Here is a 22,811-nt window from a genome sequence, read left to right on the forward strand (position 1 = left end):
CTTAATGACTAAAATGATAGGCGACCCATTACTGTAATTATTCATGTTGTGGTCCTGGATGGACTTTAGTTTGGCTTTGCATTGTTGCTAATCTAAATCACAACAAGGTTATTTCTCTTTGAATACAGTTTTAATTGCAGCTTTAATTAAGTTATTGTATATAATTAGCACTCTTAGTTGTGCACCTTTGTTTATTGCTGTTCCTTCCCTTTCGGCTGAGCTTTAGAATATTGCTTTTGGTAAGTAAGTAAAATGTAAAGCTGTATTGGTAAATGTATGTACTATGTTAACACATGTATTGTGTTTGTGTCATTTAATAGGATGAGCTGAAGAAACTCTACACTCAGTTGGAGATTTATAAGAGGAAGAAGATGATTGCCAATAACCCACATCTCCAGAAAAAGAGGTGTTCGAAGAAAGGATTGGGGCGATCAATTATGAGAAGAATTACCGAGATCCCGGAGTCAGTCAGCAGACAATGCTCTCGGGAAGACAAAGACGGTGCAGATCACAGTAATCCTAAAAGTAATACTAGTAACTCCAAAAAAAATTATCAGGACTCAAATGCGCATAACATGAAGTCGAAGGAAGACTCAAAACACAGGCCATTCTCACTGAAGAAGTCCCATAGCACATATGACCATTTAAGAGGACCAAACGACAAACCCAATGGAATTTCTTCAGAAAAGATGGATGTGTGTGAAAACTCAGTACGGACCTCAGTTAACGGGAAGAAGCCGGGGCATAGAGAGACCGAAGAGCTCGAGGTGGGATCTGCCGAATCATTGCCCTTGGTCTGCAAGTCTGCCAGTGCTCATAACCTAAGCCTAGATAAAAAACCTTTACATCCAAGTCTGTCTGTCATACAGAAGTCACTTAGTGCCATTGCTAACTCTAAAGATAAAAGCCTGGGACTTAGTGAACCATCTAAAAGTGTAGAGGATGCTGATAAATATCAAAGAGTAGACTCCAATGAGAATGCAGGTCAGAAATGTACACCTTGTCCAAACAAGGAGGAGAACTTGGATCATCACAGAACGTCAAGCCCTATTGAGGAAACCCCAAAAGCTCACAAACCTGGAATCATGAAGCAACAGGCAATGAGTTTGACATTGGCAGATACTGAGAAAACAATAGATGCTCCCGGGTTCAGAGATAAATTTGACATAGAAGAGGTATGTCCTTGGGAAATGTATGACCTTACTCCTACTACAGTGCCTTCTGAAAACAAGGTCCAGAAGCATGTTTCCATTGCACCCTTGGACTCTGAAAAGAATCACACATCACGTTCTAAGAGCAAATCCCACAATCGATCTAAGGCAACAGATCAAACACATCATCAGTCAAAGCAAAAAAGTCCGGGTAAATCTGAGCTAAACGCTAAAGATAGCCAAGAACACATCGTAAAAGATGAAAATGCAAAAAAGTCTCAACCCATCGATACGGGAACAACAGATCAAGAGTTATTGACCAAACTAACTGCTAATTTACAAGAAAAAGAACGCAAAAAGAATCCCCCGGTCATCGAGGGGGTATTACCATCGCCAGATGGTCACCACCATAATTCTAATAATAATCTACCACAAACGTTAGCTCTTCGAGCTGAGGTATGTCCATGGGACTATGAATCACAGGATACATTAAGTGTAAAGAGAAATAAAGATTCACCTACCAGCTTGGGTTTAAGTCCCGTGTCCCCTTCTAAAGACATGCCAACAAGTCCTTCGAGAAAGAAGGGAGCAAAAAGTATTGCAAAAAAAGATGAAAGCATTGTAAGGGATCCTAATAAAAGTCACGAGAAAGAGATGGATCCAGTCATAAAGATGGACAAGTCAAAAAGTGCCGAGGTTTGCTCCATGGTCGGAGACCATTCCTTGGCAGTTTCAGTCAATAAAGGGAAAAGTACCTCAAATCAACATGGCATAGACAAATGCAAACTAGTGGAAGTGTGTCCATGGGAAAACCTTTCGACTTCACAGTCGGATCAAGAGACGGAATCATCTGACAGTAAAAACAAAACAATGCAAATGTCAAACATGGTGGACATCTGTCCATGGGACTATAACGAGAGCAAATAATGATGGTTGGAGAAGTGATGGGTCGGACAACCTGCCAACAGCAAAAACAAAGAGTGGGACGTTTCACTTGACATATTTAACCCTAATAGCACTGCTAATTTAATGCATCCAAAAAGTCCATTTTCTAAAGAGACTGCTGTCATTTTCTTATGTGTATACGTTTCTTGTACACGGTCGTGTCCCATGTTCAAGCATTCCAGATTGTATAATATTTGCAAATAACTTTGATATATTGTGACACAAACTATTTATGCAAATTTGCAGATATTGTATTGATATTGCAACCAAAATACCTGCTATAACTTTTTTCTTTATAGAGTTTCTGTAACTTTTCACTTGGCTTTGGAAGCCATCTATCGTACGAGGACTATTTTTTTGGGCTGACGTGGTTTATATTGTGGTTTGATTTCTCTTTTTGTTCACCTCTCTCTACTATTCGGTACTCTAGTTTAATACTGTATTCTTCAGGGTTTTCTTATTTTTCCAATGGAATGTTACCATACCTGTTTGGCTTATTGTAAATATACTATAGTTAGTGCTTATAGCCTTAGGTTTTAGTCAAAATCAAATGGTCCTACCTAAATATGAATTTGTGTACCTCAGGGGACAACTTACGTATTGTTTGACTCAATTCGTAGAATCTAAAGTTATATATTTCACCCGTTACCATATTTATAAGGGTCAAGAGGGATTCTGTTTTTCCTTGTGGAGAGCGCCTACCAGGTGTAAAGAGACGTATAGGCCATGCAATGCTCCCTGGGAAATGTGGTATGCAAAATGAAGAAGTTATGGCCCACTTAAGAACCTCCAAGTGGCTTGCGCCTCTTAATATATTTGTCGATGCTAGATGGGCACAGAGTTTACCAACAGTAGACCGGTGTATGAAATGCCAGTAAGTAGATATTCTTAGCCATGTTCTGAGGCTCGTTAGGTCAGACGTTTAGAGAGCTTACCATCCAACAGGTGGCGCTGCTGAGGCATTGGACCATTTCCTATTTGCAAACCATATTTTTAAAAGAACACTCCAGGCAAACCTTACATTGCACAAGGCTGAGTGCAGACCTAAGGCGGCAATGCACAACCCTGATCCTGCCCCACTCTCTCAAGGTCGGCACTAGACATAACACAGTATATTAGTTTTGCCTAAACGTGTTCCCTTAAAGAGACGCAGTCAGGTCCTCCGATCAGTAGAGCCGGCAGGACAGCTTTGCAGCGGCAGCCCTACTGAATCTTTCTTATCTTTCATTTCTGAATTACATTTGGTTCCCAACACTTTGAATCTGTCAAGTGGGTGGTCTTCTCTGCTCACTGTCAATGGATGTTATCAGGTTTACTCTGCCCACTGATGTCATTCATTGACAGTGAGTGAAGACCGCCCACTTGAGAGATTCAAAGAATCCAAAGCTGAATCTAATGGAGGCCGGTACAGAGGAACGGGGGGGGATTCAAAAAAGAGCAGAGGTGCAATAGACTCAATGAGGTCGCAGCCGCCAAGCCAAGTTGCCTGCCCTGCTGATTAAGGGATGTGATGGTCGTCTGTAAGGACTAAGTATATGTGTAGAAGATTTCGTTTTTGTTTACCGCTCATCATTTTTCACTTATCTGCATTATTATGTACGAGTACACAGTAACTGCACGCGTTACACAATTTATACTCTTTACCATATCGCACTTAGAAAATCTGACAGTAAGTCCCGACTCTCACAAAGTCCTCCAAAAACCCAGTGTGTGTAGCGTAGGCTTTGGAGCGGTTTTCTGATTGTCTATCCTTCAATTAGATGGGGCTGAGCTGCTGCCACACATTTGGTGTGTGCCGCTGTGAATAAATAAGTATTAAAGGGATTGTGCAAAGATGGAAAGTTATTCCCTATCTACAAGCACTGGGATGCCTAGCAGTCTGGAGAATAAGAGTCCAACATGTCCAGGAATAAATGGAGCACAGTGGACACTGCCACTCCATACATTTCATTGGAAGGAGAAGCGTGAGATGAGTTCAAGCACTCAGCTATCTCTCAAGCCTCCGTTGAAATGCACTGAGTGGTGGTGTGCATGCTCCACCAACACTCCACTCATGTGGGGGCCTTCAGAACTCTCATTTTCGGGATCACTAGGGCTCCCCACTAGTGCTGAGCGAACTTTTGAAAAGTTGGTTGGGCCAGTTCGCTAAACAAAAAGTTGTTTGGTCTGAATTAGTTCAAACCAAAATGGAAGTTCACCAAAACCACTAAAACCGATGTATAACACTGTACAGATGCAGAGCGTTATGCAAGGTTTTCTTGGTGCTTAGTGTTCAGGACTAGTATTGAGGGCACCAAACGGTACAACCCTGTTTCAGGTAGAATTTTGATAAAAGTTTGGTTCAGATTCGTGCTGGACCCAACTTTTGCAAAGTTTAACCTGAAACAAGGTTCTAGAGATTCCCGCACTAACTGGGATCCCCGCTGATCACAAGAATGATCTCCTAATTCTTTCCCAACCAATCACTTGCATTCCTTTGTTATATTAGGCCTTTTCCCCCCATTGAGGATACCTAAGCAATTCGTCTCATACCATTGTGGCAAAGCCCTGGTTTATTCGTTCCTGGTTCTGATCTATGCTATTCCTGACATTCCTGACCTCTGTGCTCGATGGCCTCGGCTCTGTTTCTGGACTATGCTTAGTTTGCTGACCTGCAGGCACCTGTGCTGCCAGCCCAGCCTCGAGGCTGTCATACCACTACACATCTGTTCAAACCTCAGGTACTACACCCTGATTCAATGCAGCATCAGCTGCCACTCAACCAGGGTCATCTGTGCATGTAATGGCCCGGGGAGCACACAGCAAAGCCTGTGTCCCACTTGGAGCAGTCAACATGAAAACGGGGGTTCTCCAAGCATTGCCCCCTCAGTTAGCCCAAAGCCAAAACAGGGTGTGTCAAGGCGAATGCACATCCATCTGTCTAATGGTAAGCCTCTCGACTGTTCCTGTATGGCAGATGTTGGTGGAGATACGGATCAGGCTGCTGGAATTTAACAGCCCAATCCTTTGTTCTCAGGAGATAAGCTGCTGCCAGAGGTGCTTGGCAGTGACTTTTTTCATTCTCTACATTTAGAACGCAACACTCATCCGAGCTGCGTATACATGTGCATTGAGATGTCGGGTGAGATAGTGTTCAGTCGATGGAGGGTTCTGCAGACAGCTAATGTGTATGGCCAGTCATAGTGTGGACAAGAGCGAATGTGTAGAATTACATTCCTGTGTGTCCTGAACTGTAGAATAGTTTAGGGTTCTATAATAATTGGACATGAATTTACACTTTTTATCAGGGGTGGAAAAGCAAAAGTCAAAGGCATTGAGGAGACATTTAGGGAAAGTAAGGCTTGAGAGGGGATAGAAGCACCTTCTGAAACCTCCACCTGCAAGGCTTGTGCCGCCACTGCTTCTTGTGAACGGGTACAGAATTAATACTAATTCCAATCTCACAATGGATGCCTCCATAGTAAAGTGTGCTCGTGAAGTTGGCCCAAGTTTATCAAAACTGTCTAGTGAAAGAAATTGCTTTACAGCCCATAGCAACCAATCTCAGAACATTTAAACAAATTAAAGGGGTTTTCTCACTCTACAATTATTAAGGCCATTAGAGTGAATGTGCCAGGATGCAAAACCTCCTGGATGATGCGGGACTCAGTGCAATCAAATTATTGACTCGGGTCCTGCTATTGGAACTCCTGGCTGATTTTGTTGGAGGGAGCCAGTCTGACATTTCTTCGACAGCGGATATTGCAGGGAAAATGTAGTATTATGGGACAGCAGAAGGTCCGCTCTCTATTCCCGTGACATAGGAGGGGTCCCAAGTGGGGTACTCCACCCTAAGATGTACATTGCCCAGCAGGATAGAGGCACAACGCTTTTAATCACCTTTTTGCAGTAATTGCCAATTCCTCCATGTTTGTTCTGCCTGGCTCACGTTTTTTTTTCTCGTCTCCTTCCAGCCACTTTAGTTTCCAACACCTACAGAGTTCACTACCCATCATTTCTAGCAAGGCCAAGTCATTGTACACGTGCAGAGCCTGGAAAGCCTGGTAATGCAATATACATAACATCACTAGTGACCAGCTAAACATTGCCCTGGCCAGAAGAGAACCAACTGCAGAATGGGGTAGTCTGGTGATCACCTATACTCTAGGTAGGCTTTCTGTAGTTAATGGATGGAGGTCGGCTGCTCAGGACCCCTGTCCATCAGTTAATTGTCTGGCCTTCCATCTAGTGCAGTGGGCTGGATTCTATCATCAACAGACAGGGAAGGGAGCGGTAGAGCTGCGCTGCTATTCCACTTCCTGTTCCTGACATCCTGTCCTCAGCAGGATGTGGAATAGCAGCGTGGCGCTTCTATTGATTTCAATGGGATTGAAGTTTGTGCTCATACGTCCTTCCCTGTGCGCTGATGATTATGTCCAGCCAACTACACTAGACAGCAGGCTAGATGGTTAGCTGATGGATGGGGATCCCAAGTGGCGGACCCTCGTCCATCAACTACTGATGGGCTATCCAGAGGATAGGTCAACAGTTGAAAAAAGCCCACACTACCCTTTTAAGAAGAGGTCACAGGAAGTCCCAAAATCATTGGTGGGGTGGGGGTCTTGAGATCACGATGGAGAACAACAAGATGGCACATTTTCAGGTCAGAACGTACAGTATATTGCAATGATAACATACGTAGGGGTCTGATTCAATGGGCAAAAGTTTTTTGATCTAGGCCAACCCCTTTGAAGCAGAGTTCTGATTGGTTGCTGTGGATAATACGGCCAGTTTTCCTATTAGATAGTCTTCATAAATAAGGCCGTAGAAGACGGTCATTGTCCTAACGAACATTATCTAAGTTGTCCTCTGAATGCATGCATTAATTGCACATCACCGTTTGTGTCTCTAATTTCTAGAATTGTTTTGGAATAAAGTAAATCTATGTTATTTTTCTACCAGATACTTTATGCAGTACGAGTGATAATCCCCTCCCCCATCATCACAGTATCATTATTTGCATCAAATCTGCCGGTAGTTCCCTTTTTTTACGGCCTAGATTTCTGCATGTGAGTAGTAGATAGGACCAATGAAACACTGCCTTCTGACTTTTAGTAACTCTCTAGAAGAAATATGCATAAGAAACTGAAACCGTAAGAGATGTCACCCTAATCTGTGTTACCGATGATATATTCCATAACGGTATTTACTGTACAGCATCCACCATTAAAGAACAACAAAAGAAGAATTTGATAGACTTCTGTCGTGATGTGTCGCAGCATGTAAATATTATAATAAATGCAATAAAACACATTTGTAAGGAAGTCGTCTTGTGTGATTTATAATTAACCCTTTCCAATCCACTGTCTGACGTCTGAAGACATTCTGATTGAAGGCTGTACAGCTCCAATGTCAGAAGACGTCCGGCAGGATATTCTTAGTGTATATTACTGGCTGCTCTGTTGTAGGGAGCCTCTCCAGCATGTCCCATACCGCAGTACTGGCTCTAGCCAGCAGATGGCGCCATTGTATAATGACAGAATGAGAAAGCTCCCTAGGAAACCCTGAATCTAAAATTGGATTGAAAAGGGTTAAAGATATTGGAAGTTGAGCAATTGACTTTTGTATACAAACAAAAACTAATGAAAGGGACCTGCGCTCAAATGGAAAAAGTTGCCTGCTAAGGTATGTGCAGCTAGAATGTTACCCCCCATCAGGAGGATTTCACTCTGTCCCGGATTGTTGTCGCGGGTGATGGGATGCGGCACAGGTTGTGGAATACGATGCAGACTACGGAGTTACAAAGACGGTAAACTTTTATTTAAAGTTAATCAATGAGCTGAAAAGGAAGAAGGTTATGAAGTTTGAAGAAACAGTTCTGAAAGCAATCAAACTTTCACAAAATGTTGCGTAATCCTGACTACGACCTGCAGCTTCAATGTTACACATAACTGGAAATAATAGTTCACACTTCGTATAAGATAGTTACAACATCAACAACAAACTCATGGCTTAACGTGTGTCGTTCATGGATATCAAAATAATCTCTGAGGCAATTTGAAAAAACTTTAATAATAGTGTCCATAAGTTGTCAGGCTCAATTCGATTAAAAATCCCACTAACACTTCACTGCCACAGGGATGAAGGAATCCTCTGCCACAGCTGTCACAGCTGTGGCAGAAGTCCGCGGCATGCTATCCCATTGCTTTCAATGCATTGGGATCCCATTGAAAGCACTGCTTTCTGGCAAGCACGCAGTATGATTATCAGGGAAGGGCTTGAAATATAAGCCCTTCCCCAATAATCATCAATTAGTGGTAAAAAAAATTTTTTACTCACCTCTCCGCCGCTCAGACGTGTCCTCCGGCTGGCTCCCCTGCACCGCGGTCCCCGCGGGGATGAAGGAAACTCCTGCCACAACTGTCACAGCTGTGGCAGAAGTCCGCGGCATTCTCCATCTCGTTTAAATGGGGCTAGCGCTGCTGCCGCTGGCCCGATTACAAAGACTGGTGATATCCCAGCGTGATGCCGTTTTTTTTCGCGCACTGCAAGACTTTTCCTTCACTTTTCCTTCACTCTCAAAAAACGCCAGTGGGTGTGAGCCCTGAGTGTGCACACTGTCTGCTTTTAATGAGGCATGCCTCACTTACGACCTGATGCTGATGAAATCATCAAGGTCCTCCTGTGTAGCTTGAGCCGTAGACTCCAAGGTGCAGCGTTGAACCCTCTCACAAATCATCGCCCTTTGGTTAACAACTCTTTTGCTGGCTCTTGCACTGTCTGTTGTTGTCGCTCAGCAGATCTTGGCAGTCTGTAGTACAGCACTGAGTGGTCCCAGCATTCTACAGCAGCTCCTGCTGCTCCGCCAGCCATCCTCTGGTTATTTTGCAGGCTATTACACACAGCTATACTCTCCACCACACATGCCCAGTACACAGATCTGGATTTCCAGGCACTGTAGTGGCCCAGTACATGCTTTCCTGGCCCCCTCCAAAATGTCATACATGTATGTCTTATGTAGATGCTCTGTGCAAAACTGTCTTGTCATTCTCTTATATGTATTGCACAGCTGCAGCAAGTGAGAGGTTAATATCTGCAAAGTGACTGTCTGTAAATGTATCAATTTATGTCCTATCACGTGGTATGACAGAAGCTATAAATGTGAATGCTTGAGAGCGGAAAAGGAGTTCAGGGTCTTCCATCTTGAGTCCATCTTCTGGAGCTCAGAGAAAAGCAAAGTACAGAGGTACATAAGGGCACCTTCAGCTCTCATGTGTTGAAGATGGAGGAGGAGGAGGAGGAGAGGTTCCACCAACTGTGTTTTCCTGGAATGAAGAGAGAGTGAGAGTGAGCCGTAAGTGAGCACATTTTTCCAAAGCCTAGTGCAGAGGTACTCATTCCTAATTGTTTCACACCTGAGCGTGTTGTAGTCTGGGACTGCCGGGTGGAGGTACTCTATCTTATTGTTCACATTCAAGCGTCCTGAAGTTTGAGTTTGCCGTGTAGAGGTACTCTAGCTCATCTATTGCCTGCACTTTATCGATGTGTAATCTGTGCCTTGTGTACTGCTGAAGTTGCATTAAGTAAAGTTGTTCCAGGCCCTGACTGTTCCTGGGGTCCTGAGGTGCTCTGTCATTGTCTGTGGCTCAATTATTTCCCGACGTTCATGCTGGTGGGTACCAGAATAGTGGCGTCACCGGTGACAACCTCAGCACCTGTTCTCCCATTTATTGGGCATTCCCATGCCAGGGCTGTCCGGAGGTGGCCCAGCGCTGCCCTGGCCTTGGTGGCATGCGCCCCTCCGGGAGGGAGCGTGGTAAGTGCCGCCGTGACAAGTCAGCATCTTGCACACCCAGCTCCTCAGCATATGCCATGTGTCCAGGGTCACCCTACGGGACGCTACAGCAGCCTACTTCTTCTTGGCGTCACTACGAACAGGATTAAATCTTCTGTACCATACAGTCATGCCTACAGTAATGCAAAGGTACTACGCAGAAAGAAGAAATGTTCAAATAGTTTACAAATGCTTGCACTCCATATTCTGCTCAGGACTGCTCAAAATTGGCACCCAAACTCTAACACTCTCTCCAGCTCACTCCCGCCAAATCCTTCCCGCCAGATCGTTGGCGCCAAAAAGACCACACCCTGGCCAGGGCGCAAAGTAGGGGGGAGGACAACCCAAAAGGGGAGAAGTTATCTGCCACTGCAGACTCCTTAGATCAAACTCTCACAAACCTCCACCTGAGCAAGACGGATCCGGTGCGCATGCACCTGAAACTACACCCTATCTCCAAGACTGCAGCTGGACCCTCCCTCAGGAGGCATCCATTATACTGGGAGGAGGATCCCCAACTAATCTGGCTTTCCGCCAGTTTTATGTCTCTCGCTACTACCGATCAGCGATCTGATGTGGCCACCAGGGATACCGCTGAGCCCCCGCACCCTATCTACACTTTTAGAAGAAATAATGTGACCGCCCAGGTGGAATACCCGCCGTGGATATTGATCCACCACTGGAGCTCTGTCGTGAGGGACTATATTCCAGAACACCTAAGGGCTTTTGTTCTAGAGTTTGGAGACTCCGACTTTGTGTTCCACTTCACTGGGGAGCGTCAGGCCGTGCCTGGCACAACCGTGCGACCACCTCTGAGGAGACCCGCTACGTCTCTCATTACTGCTGTGGACACTTCATCCTCCAGCAGTAGCTCTGTACAAGTCTCCCCTTCAACTGCCAGTGCGGTAATATCAAATGGAGAGGAGGAAAATGACCCAAGTCTGCAACGCAGCCTGTTAGAAGGCTCTGTGGTGGAGGTGCCAGTATGTACCCGATCCCCATGTGACTACGCAGAGGCCTCTAAGGTGAATTAGAAGTCACACACTGAAGATGACCTGAATCCGGATTCATACACTCTGCTTTGAAGGTGACTTCTTGAGAGCGGGAAAAGAGTTCGGGGTCTTCCATCTTGAGTCCCTGCTCTGGAGCTGAGAGAAAAGCAAAGCACAGAGGACATGAGGGCACCTTCAGCTCTCATGTGTTGAAGATGGAAGAGGAGGAGAGGTTCCACCTTGACAAGCCAGCATCTTGCCTTCCCAGCTCCTCAGCGTATGCCATGTTTCCAGGGTCACTCGATGGGATGCTGCAGCACCAGCAGCCCCTCTGCCTGCTGTGCATTACCCAGCTCTTTCACAGTCTGTTACCATGGCAATCAGTTAGCACATTGTTAATTACATCTTTTGGCTCCTGAAAAGACATGCAATTAGTATTTGCCATACTACATAATTCAACATAACTATTTATACCCAACATGATATATGCTGTAATTCAAAAATCGTTGCAGGTATTGAAAAAATGACCTCACCTATCAATTTCTATTGAAATTCTACTCTCAAATCATGTATCCCATGACCCAGTTTTCATTGAAGTTTTTTGGAATGCCACTAAGATGGCCAACAGGTACCACCATAGCACCAAAAAGTTTTCAGCATCCATCTAAGGCTGCCTGTCCATGGGTGTTTTTGGATTGCGTTCCCCGCGGCGATAATCTGGCCGAGGGGGAACGCAATGCAGGCTTTCCATAGCATTGCTATGGAAAGCGCAGCCCCATGTTCATGAATGGAGAATCATAGCGATTCTCCGTTCATGGCCGACAAATCGCAGCATGCTGCAAATTGCCGCAATTCTCCGCAGTGAGCCTATCTGTCAGATAGGCTCACCATGGAGATCCGTTTGCTGGCTCCTGCTCCTGGGCGGCAAAGCTCCACTGCGGGATACTGCAACGCCCGTGGACAGGCAGCCTAAGCGTTCTGCAAAGTTTCCTACTTGTATCTCTTTTTGTTAGGAAGATATTTCAGGTGGCCCTGACTTCTGAATCGCCCTACATAATGTAAACTGTGAAATATTTACTTTACGGGTCACCAATCATGATGGCTCCAGAAAACTGACATGTAAACAGATGCTTGATCTCTTAGGGCTCAGTAAGACGAGCGGATATTTGCATGTTTTTTCGCACAGTAAAAAAAAAAAAACGCACTGCGTGCGGAAGAAAATCTGTGTGACCACGTCCATTGCCACCCATATGTTCTATCTTTTGTAGGTGCAGAGGAAAAACATTTAATAGGTGTAAATGAAAAAAATGAATTTAATTATGGGCCGAATGTAACCAGAAACATTTTTCTGTGGAACACCCCTTTTAGGGCCCCAATTGTCATAAAAAGGAATGGATATACTGCAACTTCTTATAGGTGAAGAAGACCGGCCTTTACAGCACCTTTCAGTGCAGACAGAAAAGGGTCACATTGTCTTCAGGTCTCTCAACTATGGTTGTCTCTGTCAATCAGCTATGCCAATACATTACAACCAGTCTGGGCTTGCTGCCAGTGAAATCACTTGGGATTTCCATTACTAGCTTTGTTGCAGGACGCTAATGAGGGTGTTCACTGAAGAAATGTGAGCATCAGCAAGACATTTGAAGGACATATCCACCTCTGATCATCTTACAGTTTATGTATGGAACGGATCTCCATAAAAAGGTGAATCAAACACTATTCTGCTGGTGGTGTCACTGTGTACATACATTACTTATCCTGTACTGATCCGGAGTTACATCCTGTATTATACTCCAGAGCTGCACTCACTATTCTGCTGGTGAAGTCACTGTGTACATACATTACTTATCCTGTACTGACCCTGAGTTACATCCTGTATTGTACTCCAGAGCTGCACTCATTATTCTGCTGGTGGAGTAACGGTGCATATTACATAACTTATCCAGTACTGATCCTGAGTTACATCCTATATTATACTCCAGAGCTGCACTCACTATTCTGCTGGTGAAGTCACTGTGTACATACATTACTTGTCCTGTACTGATCCGGAGTTACATCCTGTATTATACTCCAGAGCTGCACTCACTATTCTGCTGGTGAAGTCACTGTGTACATACATTACTTATCCTGTACTGACCCTGAGTTACATCCTGTATTATACTGCAGAGCTGCACTCACTATTCTGCTGGTGGAGTCACTGTGTACATACATTACTTGTCCTGTACTGATCCGGAGTTACATCCTGTATTATACTCCAGAGCTGCACTCACTATTCTGCTGGTGAAGTCACTGTGTACATACATTACTTATCCTGTACTGACCCTGAGTTACATCCTGTATTATACTCCAGAGCTGCACTCACTATTCTGCTGGTGATGGAGTCACTGTGTACATACATTACTTATCCTGTACTGCTCCTCAGTTACATCCTGTATTATACTCCAGAGCTGCACTCACTATTCTGCTGGTGGAGTCACTGTGTACATACATTACTTATCCTGTACTGCTCCTCAGTTACATCCTGTATTATACCCCAGAGCTGCGCTCACTATTCTGCTGGTGGAGTCACTGTGTACATACATTACTTGTCCTGTACTGATCCTGAGTTACATCCTGTAGATCTTTTATTAGAAAAGTATAAAACACAACCAAACATTAACAATAACACAACTGTATACAACAAGATGAGGCCCTTCCCCTCTGGTCCAAGACCCATTAACAAAAGAAAAGTCACTTTATACCCATTCCCCCTCCCCCCACTGCACACTCACACAGCCACTCATACTCAATATATAACAAAAATACTTAAAAGAGCATATCACTACAGAAAACTAGAACTACAGGTCCAGCCGAACCCCCTGAAACCACACAAATAAAACGAAATAGCGTTAAACAATAACAGAAATAACTAACCAAACCATCCTAACATAAAGACTGAGCCAACCGGCATATAACCAAACCATCCTAACATAAAGACTGAACCAACCGGCATATAACCAAACCATCCTAACATAGAGACTGAGCCAACCGGCATATAACCAAACCATCCTAACATAAAGACTGAACCAACCGGCATATAACCAAACCATCCTAACATAAAGACTGAGCCAACCGGCATATAACCAAACCATCCTAACATAAAGACTGAGCCAACCGGCATATAACCAAACCATCCTAACATAAAGACTGAGCCAACCGGCATATAACCAAACCATCCTAACATAAAGACTGAGCCAACCGGCATATAACCAAACCATCCTAACATAAAGACTGAGCCAACCGGCATATAACCAAACCATCCTAACATAAAGACTGAGCCAACCGGCATACAACCAAACCATCCTAACATAAAGACTGAGCCAACCGGCATATAACCAAACCATCCTAACATAAAGACTGTGCCAACCGGCATATAACCAAACCATCCTAACATAAAGACTGAGCCAACCGGCATATAACCAAACCATCCTAACATAAAGACTGAGCCAACCGGCATATAACCAAACCATCCTAACATAAGACTGAGCCAACCGGCATATAACCAAACCATCCTAACATAAAGACTGAGCCAACCGGCATATAACCAAACCATCCTAACATAAAGACTGAGCCAACCGGCATATAACCAAACCATCCTAACATAGAGACTGAGCCAACCGGCATATAACCAAACCATCCTAACATAAAGACTGAGCCAACCGGCATATAACCAAACCATCCTAACATAGAGACTGAGCCAACCGGCATATAACCAAACCATACTAACATAAAGACTGAGCCAACCGGCATATAACCAAACCATCCTAACATAAAGACTGAGCCAACCGGCATATAACCAAACCATCCTAACATAAAGACTGAGCCAACCGGCATATAACCAAACTAATTTTTCTTCTTTTTTTTTTTTGGGTCCCCAGTGCAGCTTGGGGGCCATGCCTGCTCCACCAGTCCGTGCCCAGAGTTCAAAGTTCAGGACGTGCCAAGCCACACCAGGGGTTTTTTTAAAAATTTTTTTAAATATACGTTATACCACACTTTTCCCTGCCGCAGCCTGGGGGCCATGCCCACTCCACCAGTCCGTGCCCAGAGTTTGTTTGGGACGTGCCAGGCTACGGCTCAAGGCGTGAACCACACTCCCCCCAACTCCCCACCCAACCTACCTACCACCCAAAATGTGAATATATACAATATATACAAAACCATAATAAACTATACACCGACATACACCAATATACATACTATACAATATTCATACAACCCGAAAGCCTAAGGTCGGCTCACCTGCAGCCCTACTTCTTTTCATTTTGCCCAAACCAAAACAAAAGGCTTCATGGTGCACTCACAGCCCACTACCGGGATTGGAGATGATAAACCAGGCACATACACGGCAATGCCCTTTCCCTTCTTTTTTTTTTTAAAAAGGTCTCCCTATTCTTCCCCTAATTTGCCCTAGACTGTCCTTAGTCTGCCCCTCAGTCTGACCCTTCATAGAAAACTGTCCCTGCCCTATCCCTCCTCTCTCCCTATCCTGTCCCTATTCTCTCCCTACTCTGCACCTAGAAGATTAAGAAAACACTGTCCCTAACGAAATACAAGCCCTCTCCATAGGAGAGAAGCCTTAGGTGTGCCCAGCCTCTCATACTCCAAAGAACGCACCTTCACCAGGTCACCCAGGATGTTCCTACATACCGTATCCACGGGGAGGATTTTCAGCTCCGTCGAGACTAGACACCGTGCACTCCAGATGTGGAACATGACCACTAGGCTAACTAGAAATAAAGTGCAGCGGTCCCTGCCACCAAGACCTCTGAAGGCTCCATAAGCCCACTCCGCATAGGAGAGGTGTGCCAGCTGACGCCAGCCTATGGAGACCCCTACCCGTTGGTAAACCTCTGTATTAAAGGGGCACTGAAGCAGGAAATGCTCCATGCTTTCCAGCACGTCGCTGCACTCCTGACGGGGGCAACCCCTGTCAATCAGAGGCCTGCTCTTCAAGTTACCCCTTACATACAGTCTCCCGTGAAAGCAGTGCCAAGCCAAGTCCCAAAACTTCAAGGGGACCCGGGTTGAATTCAGTAAACGTAACCCTCCCTCCAGGTCCCGACTTGGGCAGTCCTTGAGCGCCAGGGGCTTCTGGAAATGGGTCAACAGGACTCTTTCGTCGAGGAGTCTCCTCGTCAGAGTCCTGATCTCCCACATCCCCAGACCCCACCGGCGTATCACCTTCAGAACCAAGGTAGCGTAAGCCGGGAGATATCCATGCTGCGTGCGAAGGTCCTTCACTCGCCCTCCTGTCTCCCATTCCTGGAAGAAAGGCCGAAACCATCCCCGGCAGGAGTAGACCCACAGAGGAGCCCTCTCTTGCCAGAGGTTGCCTATGTTGATCTTAAAAAAGGTGTCTACAAGAAACACCACGGGGTTGACCATAGATAACCCCCCTAGTCTCCTCATGCGGTATGTAACATCTCTCCTGATCAGGTTCAACCTGTTCCCCCACAACATTAGGAAGAACAGGTTGTAGACCCGGGTCCAGAGAGGCTCTGGCAAAATGCATACGCTGCACAGGTAGATAAATAAAGGGAGCAGGTACGTTTTGATCAGGCTAACTCTTTCCCGAAGGGTTAAAGACCAACCCTTCCACTGAGTAACCTTGTGAGTGGCACCGTCTAGCCTGTCTACCCAATTTTGCATGGGGTAATCCCCCTGGCCAAATTTGATGCCAAGAACTTTTGCTGAAGTCTGGGGCACCGGAAGAGTGTCCGGGAGATCAAACACAGGATCCCCCCTTCCTAACCAGAGACTTTCACACTTATCCCAGTTGACCCTGGACCCAGATGCCTCTGAGTAGCCATCCACCTCCGACACCACAAACTCCGCCTCCTCTCTTGAGGATACGAAGAGCGTGACATCATCGGCGTATGCCACTGCCCTCAGGGTAGCCTCCGGCACCGCCCGGTCCATCCCGACCCCTGCTATAGGTCCACAATCAACCCTCCTGAGGAAGGGATCTATCGCAAACACATACAACAGGGGACTTAGAGGACAGCCCTGACGGACACCGGACCCCACCCCGTAAGGGCGGCCCAGCCAACCGTTCACCAGCGGGAAAGTCTCAGCCCCTGCATACAATGTTCGCAGCCAATCAACAAACCCCTCTGGCAGGCTGTATCTCAGAAGGACTGACCAGAGGTACTCGTGATTAACCCGATCAAACGCTTTGGCCTGATCCAAGGACAGCAAGTACCCCTCCCAGTGACCAGCCCTACCCTGCTCCACTGCCTCTCGGACACCGAGAACAGCGCTAAAGGTGCTACGGCCTGGAACAGAGCAATGCTGGGCCCCCGAGAGGAGCCGGGGTGCAAACTTGACCAACCGATTAAACAGCACTTTTGCCAGAACCTTCCTGTCCGTATTAAGAAGCGCTATGGGACGCCAGTTGTCAATACGGCTCGAGTCTTTACCCTTTGACAGAAGGATAAAAGCTGATCTCCTCATTGACTTTGGCAGAGTGCCCGAGTAAAGACACTCATTTAATACCTCCGTCAAGAGGGGACTCAAGAGGTCCTTGAAGGTCTTATAATACTCGGAGGTTAGTCCATCCGGTCCTGGCGATGTTTTGAGCCGGAGCCCATCAATCGCCAGTCTAACTTCCTCTTCTCTGATCTCTTCTGTCAAAACATCAAGAGAGGTGTCTACTCCCGACTCAGGGACAGTTTCAGCCAGGAAAGCCGACATCACTTCCGAATCTAGATCCCTCTTTCCCAAGAATTGCGAGTAGTAGGATCTGACGACCTCCAGAATCCCTGATCTGGATCGATTCAGGGACCCCGTACTGTCAATCAGTCCAGTGACCATTTTACTATTCACTGACATCCTACAGTTTCTGTAAGGGTCGGGCGAGCGGTACTTCCCGAAATCCCTCTCAAAAACCAAGGATGCGTGTCTATCGTACTGGCACTTCTTGAGCAAAGATTTCACTCTGGAGATCTCCTCGCGGCTACCTCCAGTCGAAACGAGATGTTCGAGTTTCCTCCTCAGGCCGTTGTACAGGCGGTACCTGTCCAGGCATCTGAGGTTGGAGAGCTCTCGGAAGAACCTTGCCGCCCTCCTCTTGAACATCTCCCACCACTCTGACTTACTGCTACAAAGATCCAGTAATGGTACCTGGCTCTGCAGAAAATCCTCAAAGGACTGTCTTATCTCTGCTTCCTCCAGGAGTGATGAATTCAGTCTCCAAAAACCTCTGCCCATCCGGGGTCTCTGCAACATTCAGAGAAAACAATATTAGACAGTGATCTGAGAATTCCACCTCAACAACGGACACTGGTGAAGAGATGGCTTCCTCCTTCAAATAAAACCTGTCTATTCTAGACCTGCTTTGACCTCTATAATATGTGAACCCCTCGTGGCCTGGGGTGTGCCGGATGTGGACATCCACCAGGCGAGCTTCGCTAGCTATGCTATTAAGTGCGACGCTGTCAAAAGTCAACCGCCTGTCTCCAGAGCCTCCCCTATCGCGGGCTCTTGTGACTGCATTAAAGTCACCTCCAAAGACAACTTGGCGGCTGGTAAAAAGGTAGGGCTTGATCCTCATAAAGAGACTCTTCCTGTCCTTTTTTGACTGGGGACCGTAGATGTTGACAAGTCTTAATTCTTGTCCCTTCATGAGGACATCTAAGATCAGGCACCTTCCCATTTCTAATTCAATAACTCGTCGGCATTCAACCGCTGCGGTAAAAAGTACCGCCACTCCGCTATACGGCTCGGCCGCAAGAGACCAGTAGGAAGGGCCTGACCTCCACTCCCTTTTTCCCTTATGTATGGCTGCCAAATCGGACAGCCTGGTCTCCTGCAAAAATAAAATGTCGGCTTCAACTCGGCTGAGAAAATCAAAGGCCGCAAATCTAGCCGTATCTGACTTAATGCTGGCAATGTTAATTGATGCCAGAGTCAGCGGAGTGGGTGCCGCCATCATGAGTGATTAAATTAGACGGCTTTCTTCCTCACACCCCCTTCCTCGGGGTCAGAGGAAAGTCCCTTGCTTCTTTTTTTGGACATAGATGTGTCCATAGCAAGGGATCCCCCGACCCCATCGTCCTTGTTTCCAGGCTCTAGAGTCGCCTCCTCCCCTGTAGGAACTATGCCTCCACGAGGAGGAGACTCAGCGCCCCCTGTTGACCCTTTCTTTGCCCCAGGAACCTTGCCCTTTCCTTCCCCCTCAGAGGAGGAAGAGATGTCTTGAAGGGCTCGGAACCTATTGGAGTGTCCAACTGGAGGTGAGCAGGCTTCCCCTTCCAGTACTTGGCCCGGGGTGGGAGAAGATCTTGAATCCCCCCTTCGCTTGCTCCTCGTGGCACGTAGTTTACGCCTTTTTTCTAATCACCTCTTGCCTTCCTCATCCACACTTTCATAGTGGGAGGAATCTGCAGAGTTGGTCTCCTCCCTCTGGATCCTCCTGTCCTCTTCATCTAACTCGCTGTCCCTCAAAGCCTCAGCCGCGAGATTTGCTTCTGGAACAGGGGCCACCATCGACCCACTTGCTGTGGGCGCTCCTGTCAGCTCCCTGCTCCGTCTGCGCTTCTCCTGACGCCTCTGCTGAGCAGCCGTCTTTTGCCGGTTCTTCCCTGGCTCCTGAGCTCCTCCACCTCTGCTGGTTCCCTCACCCCCGGAGGCCACATCATGACCCCCATCCGTAGGTGCTGAGACCGCATTGGCAAAGGAGCGTGGACAGCGGCTAAATGGGTGACCGAGATCACCACACAGGTTACACCTAATCTCTGTACAGGAGGCGGCAAGATGACCCAGACCCCCACACAGAGCGCACTTCAAGGTCTTACAAGCAGCGCTCAAGTGTGAGGGGTCGCCGCACCTGTGGCAGAGCTTCGGCTGCCCCTGGTAAAAGGCCAAGAAACGATCCCTGCCGAGGAAGGCCGCAGATGGTATGTGTGCCACTGAGTTTCCTGAACGCTTCAGCTTGACCATGAACGTCCAGGCCCGGACCATATGCCGTGCTCATCCCGGTTCTTTCTGGGCATCTCCGTCACCTCTCCGTACCTACTGAGCCACGTCATGATGTCAAAGCAAGAAAGTGACTCGTTACGAGTCAAAACGGTCACTTTCTTGATATCGTTCTGGCGAGACACCACCTGGATGGCAAAGTTCCACCAGCCGGGCTCGTTTTTCATCAGCTCGTAGTTCCCCCAGAAAAGTTCTAGACCCTCTGGGCGAACGAAGCTGATGTCAAACTCAGACGTGCCATAGGGATGGATCAGGGCAAAGATGTCAACCGCCCTAAAGCCCATCTTCAGTAGGAGCTCCACTACCTTCCCCCTTGGAGGACATGCATCATTGCCCCTCCAACGAAGACGGACCACATTCCTACGACCTGCATCCTGCCCGGGTGTTGGTAGGGACCATACGGTCTCCCCCCTTTGCTCTCGGAAGGCACCCAAGCCATGTCTCTCTTTCCAGAGAGATAGGTCCACCTCTCTTTCTCCAACTGTAATTCAACTCTCCCCTTTCCGTAGAGCCTCCAAGAGGCGCTGTTGCAATACGCCCTCCCTAGAGCCTGGAGACAAGGAGGACCCACTCCCTCCAGCGGCGACACTGGCATAACTCCTACCAGGTGCTGTCGCCGCTGGAGGGGCGACTGGAACCTGTGACACTTCCTGACCCCCTGAACAAACTGTACCTGCTTGTGCAGCAGGTGCCCCTATATTAGGGGCGCCAAGAGCTCCCTGGGTCTCTGGGCTCTTAGTAGTATCAGAGACCTGGGCTGAACTGGGAATCTTCTTATTACCACTAGTACCTCTCTCGCACGCACCCTCACCATCCGGACCAGATTTTGGGTCAGGACCAGGGTCCAAGCGGGCCTTAGCAGACCTAGGGGGCAACATTGCTGGCCCAGCTTGTGCAGCTGCAACTACCGCAATGTTCCCCCCACGGCCAGCACCCTGTGTTATAGCAGAGATGTTTTTAGTTTTGCTTTTGCTTTTGCCTTTCTTTTTACCTTTGCCAGAAGCCTCCGCATCACTGGGTGCCTGGGACCGAGAGACCCCCGCAGACTGACCTGTCACACAGGAGACCTCAGATGCTGATCCCGCTGCTCCCTCCGCATCACTGGGTGCCTGGGACCGAGAGACCCCCGCAGACCGACCTGTCACACAGGAGACCTCAGATGCTGATCCCGCAGCTCCCTCCGCATCACTGACCTTACTGGCACCATCACCGCCATAGGCTTCAGCCTTCTCATCTTTACCACAGGGTCCCAGGTCGGAGGTGCCTCTTTCTGGCTTTGCAGCCGGACCAGCGCCCCCCGTCACATAGACAAATTTTTCCTGGGGCTTCCTTTGTTTTCCTTTTTTATCCTTGATTTTTGTGTCCACTTTGGGAATGTCTTTGCCAAAATGAAGACCCCCCATATGAGGAGGGGATTCCAGCAGTTGCGACACCAAAGCCCCCACCTTATGACTTCCTTCCTCCAGATCAGACTCCTCAGAGGTTGTTGGTAGCCCAATCTGCTCTGGCTGGAGATTGCTGGTACTTGTAGTGCTGCCTTGGGTTAGGGCTTGTTCAGCCGAACACGCAGGCTGCTCCCCCAGACTCTCCTGTACATCCTCGTAGTCGTCCTCATCCGAGCTGTCGTCACCATCACTGGACTGATCAGTCTGCTGCGAGTTACTGCGTCCTGCAGCCATCTTCGCAAACCGATCATCGTTCATGATCTTTTCTTTAAAGGGACCGCTCTCCTCCAAGATCCGCTCTCCTCCAAGATCCGCTCTCTCACATCTTTCCACACTTTAATGCACTCTTTGCACTTCTGCATTACTTTAGAGACTTCCGCCTTTTTGCCTTTAGAGGTGGCCTGGTCTCTTTGCAGCCTGGCAGACCGCAGTTTTTCCATCTGCATAACAATCTGCTTTCCTGCAGTCTCATTCTCGGCCATGCTTCTTGCCAGCCGGGAGGCCAGCTCTACTACAGACTCTCCCTCTGGCCTATCACTCCACTTTTCCGGCTTTGCCAGCTTCTGTGGCTTACCTGTCTTCCTCCGGGCCTGGCTACGCGTCACCATCTCGCTGCCTGCGCTGTCAGATGCAGCCGCACTGATGGACTGGCCCGCGTTACTGCGCCTGCGACTGGAGCCCGTGTCACCGCTGCCACGACTTAGAACCGTCCTTTTCTCTGGCTCACCTGCAGTCCTTGGCTTCTTATATTTTGCTGCTGCTGCTGCGGAACATCTTGGAGCTGCAGAAGCCACCGATGCCACTGCGGAGGTCGTTGCGGCCATCTCTGTCCTCCCTCCGACCGAGATCGGAGGGAGGAGGTGCGGGACTGCATACCAAACAAAGCCCAGAAACGTGCACTGTTCCTGGGCTCTCAACAAGGTCTCCACCTGAGAAGCAGACCACACCCTGAATCCTGCAGAGCTCTTCAGAACACAACCTTACTCCAGAGCTGCACTCACTATTCTGCTGGTGGAGTAACGGTGCATATTACATAACTTATCCTGTACTGATCCTGAGTTACATCCTGTATTATACCCCAGAGCTGCACTCACTATCCTGCTGGTGGAGTTACTGTGTACATATATTACTTATCCTGTACTGACCCTGAGTTACATCCTGTATTATACCCCAGAGCTGCGCTCACTATTCTGCTGGTGGAGTCACTGTGTACATACATTACTTATCCTGTACTGATCCTGAGTTACATGCTGTATTATACCCCAGAGCTGCACTCACTATTCTGCTGGGGGAGTCACTGTGTACATACATTACTTATCCTGTACTGATCCTGAGTTACATCCTGTATTATACTCCAGAGCTGCACTCACTATTCTGCTGGTGGAGTTACTGTGTACATACATTACTTATCCTGTACTGATCCTGAGTTACATGCTGTATTATACCC

The 22,811-nt window shown here is 47.4% G+C and overlaps 1 protein-coding gene across 1 annotated transcript in view; it reads left to right on the forward strand.

Annotated features, from left to right (window-relative positions):
• Positions 1 to 2,540, forward strand: part of GPR158 (G protein-coupled receptor 158) — a 266,743-nt gene extending 264,203 nt beyond the window's left edge. The window contains exon 13 of the mRNA XM_066584562.1: positions 321 to 2,540. Within this exon, the coding sequence (XP_066440659.1) occupies positions 321 to 2,078 (1,758 nt within the window). The 3' untranslated portion in view covers positions 2,079 to 2,540. The remainder of the gene's footprint in view (positions 1 to 320) is intronic.
• The last annotated feature ends 20,271 nt before the right edge of the window (positions 2,541 to 22,811 follow it).

The sequence above is a fragment of the Eleutherodactylus coqui genome, chromosome 12 (genome assembly GCF_035609145.1).
Source record: "Eleutherodactylus coqui strain aEleCoq1 chromosome 12, aEleCoq1.hap1, whole genome shotgun sequence".
NCBI lineage: Eukaryota > Metazoa > Chordata > Amphibia > Anura > Eleutherodactylidae > Eleutherodactylus > Eleutherodactylus coqui.